Here is an 8380-nt window from a genome sequence, read left to right as displayed (position 1 = left end):
TTACCCACAGCTTAAGTGTGTGGTCTCCAATCAGCCATGAACTTTTAGATCTTAAACAGACCCGGCCAATTTCACTCACCTTTTGGCTGAAAATTGTTTTTAACCTATTTAGTTTCTCAAGGGAACCCCTCAGAGGCCCATGATGACAGTGAGCAAGAGACGGGCTGTTAGCACAGAGCCTTGGGACTCAGAGATACCGATTTGATTCCCAGCTCTTACCCACCCCCTCTTCGAGCTGGATGCAGCCAGGCTGCGAAGGGGATGGGAAACGGGGAAAAAAACAGTATTGCCTCCCAGGACCCTGCGTGCTGACCGCAGCCCTCTGAAGGCGCCGTCCCCACCGAGTGCTGAGCGCTGTGGTGAATCTGGGTCACCCCCTCCTTGTGCCACAGACACCCTCTGAAAATGGAGATAATCACCTCGACTCCCCGAGCTTTACTTTAATCTCCGTCAGCACCATTTCCACCCACAGCACATGCCCCGTAAAGGTAAGGGAATAGGTGGCCCTTGGCCGGGGCTGGCACGCACGCGCATCCCCCTGCCCACACACCCACAGCCAGGATTGCAGCCACGGCTACAGGGTAACATTTACCGGCTGTTCAATGAGTTCAGCTGGTACAAACGCTGATGAATACAGGCCATACCTACAAAGTGCTGGCACCAGGCCTGTCTGCTCCTCCACAAGCAGCTCCGTTTTGCTGTCTTTCCTCTCATGCCTGGCTACAGGCAGCGGGCCCAGGTACATGCCTGCAGCACGCTGCCTGCAGGAGCCTCTGGAGGAGAGAGGCATCGCCTTTCCTTTCCCTCCTGCTCATGACTACGGGGCTTTTCCCATGATATTAATGGGAGGAAAGCACTGCAAAAATGGAGACATGGCTGCAAAAGCATAGGAATAGCCTGAAAGGGAGGGGGGAAAGGATTTGAGACTCTCCAAGGAGGCTCTGCTCTGCGGCTCGGAGGGCATCTCCAAGCGGGCTTTCCCGGATCTGGGAAGAAGCAGGTTTCATTGCAGAGATAGAGAGGTTACAGCTCCAGCACTGACACCCCAGACCCGACATGTCCAGTGCTCATGTTCGTGGGCCCCCTGGTCGCCACTCAGCCTGGTGGCTGGGCCACACTTGCAGATTTGCCTTGGGAAGACAAGTAAACACGCTCTGAAAGCAGCTCGGAACACTGCAAAAAATAGTGGAAACATCCTGCCTGTCACTTATTTTCTTAGATTTCAGGTTGACAATGTTTGAAAATGGAAAAACTCTGATTTTTAACTTCTTTCTTTTAAATAGCACTTGGAGACATGCTCCCCAAGCACAGATCCCCAGGCCACAGCACACATGGCTAGTAAGACGCACATCTATGTGGTTGCAGTGTCCCACCACGTGCCGCCCACACCCTGCACCTCTGTAGCAGCTGGGAGCCAGCCCCGGCCCCCCACGTCCCGCCTGGGGCAGGCACCGTCCCGGCCACCCCCGCAGAACACCTCCAGGGAGATAGTGCCTGGCTGCGGCCAGGTGGTCCCTCGATCACAGAGATGAGGCTGCCTGGGGCTAAAGGCAGCCTTCGCTTCCCGCTGGAAACACACTGACCCACAGAACCCCCTCCAACACATCCACATGCATTCAGATAGCTCCTCTGGACAGGCATGTTGCACAAGTTGGGCATATCACAGCGCAGGACTGCCTCGAGATCTTACCGCTGCATCTGTGCTGACCTACATACCTCGCCCAGGGCCACTGATGAGCAAGATGGTCAGCTCAGTGTGCCACGTCAAAGCTCCTGGAATCGCCCAACGCCATCAAACAGCGCGTGGCCTTATTCACCTCGATACATCCACACGCATATACAGCTGTACAGCAGGTGTATTTGTGTGCGTAAATGTTCCTACACCTCCTAGGGAAGTACAGAGCTAGATTCAGTGCAAGGATGGGCTTCACCCTTTGCTGAGGTATGCAGCACCGGCTGCTCCACGAAACGGGATACCAGGGTAGATTATCCCCTGGTCTGCCTCAGCACAGCAATCCTGCAGTACTCGAACTGCATTACAAACAAAAATAGGTCATTCTCCTAGGGCCCTTAACTACTTCTAAAATGTACCAGCTAGTTTAACCAACATAGCTGGGACCAATCTTTGCACAAATAAGAATTATCCACATCCTTTCTAAGAGGAGAGGAAGGGCAAGAGGGATGCAAAAGGCATGTACGTGCTGACAAAGAGAGCATCTATTTTTTGCTAAAGATAAGGCAATTAATTATTGATCCAGCTGGACTTGCACATCGAACTCGCTCATCTGGAGTCAGTGTGCCTCCGACTCTCGGCTGCAAAGGCAGCAGCCTTCAGGATCACATCCCCGTGTGGAGCGCCAGGGCTGCCTGACTGGCAGCTAAGCACCGGCTGTGTCCACAGGGCAAGTGTCAAGGACAACCATGGTTTAGATTAGTTAAAGATCACATCAGCTCCAGCCTCTGCCTTCACCTGCCATCAATCTTGCAGGCACAAGAGTCTCAGCGGACAAAAATAAACTGTTTTTCTATGACTTGCGCTTAAACTAAAACCGCATTCCCTAGTCCAGGAGGTGTGGACGGGTGGTGCAGCCCATTTCTTTCAGTGGAAATGTCTTTTAATGGTGTAAGCCAGGCAGAGCTGGAGCTGAAAGCTGATCAGACAGAAGTTATGGTTGCATTTAATTTCTGAATGACTTGGGACGCATTTACCCTGGAAACTATCCTGCTCCGCAGGCCCACCCCACGTCTGGGTAGGCACTTTGTAAAGATGCGTTAGCATCTTGGGTATGGGAAAAAGGGATTTGGAGGGATAAAACTCAATGGCCTATCCTGGAAAGGCATGCTGGAAAAAAATACACTTGGAAGAGTGAAATCACCTCCTGAAGAAAGACAGGAAGGCCTCTTAGTGCTGACCCAGCCCCAGCCATTCTCAGGTCCTGCCAGGCGCCGCCTCAGCTGTTTAGAAGGACCAGGTTAATGTTCCTCTGATTATACTGCTGGGGACTATGGACATGCCTTCACATAAATTGTCTATGGCTTAGCTGAAGTTCAAGGACTGTGGATCTAAGCAACTGAGGTATATCCTCCCGGGACTTCTGCCACATCCCAACCCAGGAGCCTACAGAAAACAGCCAAGCGTACCCCAGGCTCAAAGCGGCTCATGCCATCCCCTCCTTCTTGCTCTTCATCAAGCTGCACTGACAGCACTTGGCCCTTTGCAGATGCACCAGTGCTATGTGATCTCCCTAGGTAAAACGCCAGCCGGCGAGAGCAGCCTGCTCCGCTCGGGCACAGGGCAGTTCCCCGTGCAGGGGAATGGGGCTGGACTGGGTAACACTGCTCTTCTGCCTGGGGATGCCATCTCCTGAAGACAACCTGCACCTCGCTCTCGATGAGCACACTGGCTCGTCTGGTTTTCTCCCTGCTGATACGTAAACTGTGAGGAACACCTTGGGTATATTTAGTTCTCCTTCATGACCGCACTGACGTCTGTCACCAAGGCAGTGTCACCTCAAAATCACCCAGTCCATCACATCCACCTCCCTGCTGACTTGCTGTACTGGCCCCGCATGACCACGCAATGCGTATTTAAAAAACAAACAAAAAAAACCCCACCAAAGAGTCGGGATGACTGCAGTAAAGCTTTGGAAGGGAAATTGAAAGTTGAGGTAAGCGTTTCTGTACCAAGAAGCACTCTGAGATTGAGGGATGCTTTCTGAAGGGTGCAAGCTTCACTGATTTTGATTTATAAGTCAACTGGACAAAACACTGGGGAACACGGCATCCTGCTTCGGCAAGGGAACAGTCTATATGCCCTGCTAGGCCTTTTCCCTAGTTTTCGCAGGGCCAAATCCTGCCTTACCCAACATCAGCGGGAGTGATTGATCACCTGCTCGATGGCTCTGCGCACATGGGAGAGGTCCAGGCTGCTGCTGCAGGGGGAGTTGGGTTATAGGCTAAATGTCGTTCTCGTACATTTGTCTCCTCCTCACCTCCCCGTGTCTTTAGCAGGTTTGCTCAATTCCTAAGAAAAGTGCTTTGATGTTCAGCGAGATACTGAGCTGTAGCATATGTACCTTTTATTCTCGTTAGCAAAAACAGCTGTTAGGAGTGCCAACCTGTCATCTTGTTCCTTATTTAGTAGGCGCAAATAAACAAAAACTATTTCAGAAGCAAAAATAAAGAAAATCCCTAAATGTGCTCAAGGAAGAACTTACGCTAAATGGCAGGCAACGCTTCAGCCACATAGCTAGTGTTCAGCTGCCAGAAAAAGCCAAGGAAAAAAGCCTAGGGGACATTACATAGATGGGTGCAGACGGAGGCGCTCCAGAAGCCCTGCAGATCTGTGCAAAGTATGCAGCCCCTCAGTGACCTTTGCTTGGGCACAGAGCCGCATCCTTGCAGCCACACCACTTCTGGACAGACTTGCATTCAAGCAGCCTGCAAGACAAGCGAAGCCAGCTTCCAGCTGTCCTTGCGTTTCCTCGTGGTAAGGAGCTAGCCTGCTACAGCCATAAGGACTTCTTTACACAACCAGGAAGGGTTTTTTTCTAATATCTGATGTGGTATAGTCAAAGCACAAGGTCTCGTTTGTAGGCTACACTCTCCTCCTCAAGGGAAGGTCATGAGCTGTATCACAGCCAGTGAGGGTCTAAGCTGGTAGCTGCATCCAGTTTCCCACATGCAGGGGCTGGCACTGGAAAAACTGCCCAGTCCTGCAGGGTGCAAATAAGACCTACTCCATATGCTACAGCATGCCGTGGCCAAAAAACGTTATCTTCTACCCAGTTTAAGATCCGCGGCTGGAGACCAACAGCCACAGTTTCACTGTGCCACAAGAAGGGAGGAGGAGAGATTGAGACCACGACCAGTTTCCTCAGTCTTTTCAATTTCCAGCTGATCCTTGGAAATGGGCCACAGGATGGAAAAAAAAACACCTTCTCATCCCTCCTGTCACACTGACCTACAGGAGAATTTCCTCCTCGCTTCAAATTTGAGAATATTTTTAACCCTGTTAAAAATATTGTGAGTGAGCAGGACACATCACATGAGATCATTTATGCCCCGTGAGATGTGACTGCTATGCCACCTGCTTCCTGACCCCAGCCGTGGCACTTTCCAGCGTTTTGAAGACAGACAAACGTACCCCACTGGCCAAATTATGAAACTGCAGAGTAGAATTTCTTCCAGCCCTTCCTAGTGATCAACAAAGCTCTGAAGTAGAGGAATAATAATAATAATAATAATAATAATAATAATAATAAGTGCAAACAACCAGTCATCCAACTTCTTTTCAACTCCTTTATATGCATCATTGCGCCAGACATCCCAAACTTAATTTCCAGTTTCCAGGAATCTTCCTCATTAATTTTCCAATCCTTTCCATAAGCTTATCAAACTGCATCTTAAAACCATTTATGTTTCTTGCCCTTACTAAGAAATTCAGTCCCATAACCCCTAAAGCAAATAGGAACCTAATTTCCCTCCAGAATATATTCATAATCAATTTATAACTATTTGATCTTGTAACTTAAAAACATTATCAACTCTGCTTAATATTGTCCCTCACCACCACCTCACCAAGCGCAATGAAGAGCAGGAGCAGAAAGGTACGAACCCCACAGTTTGGGAAGAAAAAGCCAACAGCAATAGTCTGGACTGCAAGAGGGGTTGGATGATTAAATGCAAGTGAAACTGGATTAGTACAAAGTGTCAGAAAAACAAAGGTTATCATATGAGTCTGCAACGTTCTGCAAGGCATTGGTTTAGCAGATCCATATGCATATATATACAGGAGAAATGTCACCCACAAGCACAATGCAGCATGGTACAGGATGGAGCACAACAACTTTCTGATAGCACAGAACCATTCGCAACAAGCAAAGAAGAAACTTGTCTGGAAAACACAGGACAAATACATGTAGGCAAGTGAACTGCCACTTGTGTGGTCAGGGCTCCTTTGGAAACTACTAAAAACTGTACTAAAGGTATTTTTTAATCCTTGGCGGTGCTGGACACCCTTCTCTTAAGATCCAATGAAAGTTATACAATCTGGGTGTATAAAACCTCAAGTAAGCTGAAAAATCAAGATTTTTCAGCTTGAACGATCTTTTATAATTTAAATTCAAATTTGATCCAAATCAAACCAAACTTGTCTTTCCTTTCGTAATTCCTCACACACCATAAATGCATAGAAGATGAACTACTTGAGAAATAGTGACACTCAATATCCTCCCAGGATCTTGCAACTGCCCAGTGGAACCAACATCCTTGCCAGCTGCACTACTGCTTCTCCTGACACTTGTTAGTTTTACCACCACCACCTGCCACATCTGTCCTGGAGCGGCACAAAAAAGTAAGCTGAAAACACTAAAAACTAGAAAATTTAGGGAACTTGTAGATCAAAGCTACGAGCAACATCTGTGCCATTTATTTAGCTGTCAGATGTGGAAAGGTACAAAGCAAGGAGCTTTGTAAGCACCAGTCTCCAGGTCTAGGACAGTCTAAGCTAGTGCTGATGCCACTGCTGGACCTTTTTTTCCAGCTATGACCATGGGGACCTGAGCTCCAGAGTAGCCATCCAGGAATCCTCCTTTGATTCGGTGAAAGCTTTTTAACCCTGTAGAAAATTTTTCACCTTCAATAAATCCAAATCTATAAATCAGTATATTCCAGCCAGAGCCTAATTTAGGCAGAGACTTTCCAGCCATCCCTATGGCACCTTGGAAAGGACTTGTGCTTTGGTGTCCCTTAGATACTCAGAAGTAACTTGCTTAACTAGTTAAACATGTAACACCAGGGTATTACATTTTTCCTGCTAATGGATGGTCACTAGGGCTTGAGAACTGCTGTGAAATCACGGTGCAAGTTTTCTCCTTTAACTCAGCTATCGGTGTCCCATTGGTTTTTTTGCCAACGGTCCTGAGTTTAATCCCCACTGATGATGCACATATCTATATGGGTATGGTGCCACGGTTTGCTGTGTATTTACATAAAAAAAAGTCTTTCTCCTTTGAAGACTGCTGCAGGATTTTCAATAACAAAACATATGTAGGAACTGCAGTTTTTGTGTCCCAGTTAAAAACAGCATTTTGGTCACCGCTGTCACCCCAGAAACCCAGTTTACACAGGACTGATGAACAGAAAGGGTAACCAGCACCTTCAGCATCAGCAGCTTCTGTTGGAGGTTTCCCACCCAGAAAAATAGTCAGGCATGATCTTGCTTAACTCCGCAACTATTTGAAGCAATGATTATTCATCATGATACAGGTGCTGGTTACCGATAATCTGCCTGAGTACTAACTTTCTATTTCTAGCTGTTGCATTTCCACGAGAAGAGCAAATGTCCAGTTCTGCCACTTCGGTGTCTGTTGCACCGCACTGGACTGTGCTGCACCGCGCTGCACGGCCGTGTGTGGCACCCTTACCTTCATAGCATGCACAACAGCCTCTGGTTTCTGACCAACAGGGACATATCCTGCTGCAGGAGAAGATGCAAGATCAGATGTCATGCGAGCTGGTCCCTGTTGAAATAAGAGAAGATGTGCTTTAATTCCCTTTGGGTGACTTAAGCAAGGAGGAAGAAAATATCCAGAAAATTTGAGCACTAGATTCTCTCAAATTCAATCCTGCAAAGACAAAAGACACCACTACCCCTTCCTCACAAGTCACTTGATTTAATGCCATTCAAGCCTACCATCACTCAGTCTAGATATACTCAGGCAGGAGATCACCCTGGTTTAAAGCTAAATTGATTCAAGAAACATTTTTTGCTCACTTAGGACAACTTTGTACGAGGACAAGATCAAACGGTTCTCATCCTTCTAGCCAAGGGAGCAATGCAAACAAGATGATTTTCCAGCATAAAGCGGTCATTTCTAAGAAGCTGCATTCATGAAAGAAACAGTTGGCATAACTTCATTGCTTTTCTGGCAACATTTTCACACAGACATCAAGTACCAATCTTCAGCTACAGAGAAAATTGTGAAGGCAACCTTAAAACAAGCAGATGTCCAAACCTAACGTTGGCTGGGTTTGTTTCCAAAATGCTGGCCAGTTCTCCTGCATGAAGGATCCCATTGGGAAGGATGCTGAAATTACACTGTACAAAAGATTTCTACTGTCCAAACAGCCTTGTAAGCTGTTAAGCACTTTTCATAGGGCTTTCCTTTTTTAAAGGCATCCGACTTGGATTTTGAGAGACACAATATCTTTATTCAGTGAGATGCACCCTGCCTGTCCCTAATATTTGTGCATTGCTTTGTAGCAGTGGGAGAAATCAACAATGAAACCATTGACAAAACTCGTATTTAGTCTTTGCATCCTTTAGGAAACACAAAGAATGATCATACTGGGGGCCTCTGAAAGCAAATTAGGATGG

At 47.4% G+C, this 8380-nt stretch overlaps 1 protein-coding gene across 1 annotated transcript in view; it reads right to left on the bottom strand.

The window, feature by feature from the left end:
- Window positions 1-8380, bottom strand: part of CCDC85C (coiled-coil domain containing 85C) — a 119613-nt gene that overhangs the window by 2321 nt on the left and 108912 nt on the right. The window contains exon 5 of the mRNA XM_009328200.1: window positions 7428-7523. Coding sequence (XP_009326475.1) covers window positions 7428-7523 — 96 coding nt within the window. The remainder of the gene's footprint in view (window positions 1-7427; window positions 7524-8380) is intronic.

Source organism: Pygoscelis adeliae, unplaced genomic scaffold (genome assembly GCF_000699105.1).
Source record: "Pygoscelis adeliae isolate BGI_AS28 unplaced genomic scaffold, ASM69910v1 Scaffold130, whole genome shotgun sequence".
Lineage (NCBI taxonomy): Eukaryota > Metazoa > Chordata > Aves > Sphenisciformes > Spheniscidae > Pygoscelis > Pygoscelis adeliae.
This window is presented reverse-complemented; position numbering and strand designations above follow the sequence as displayed.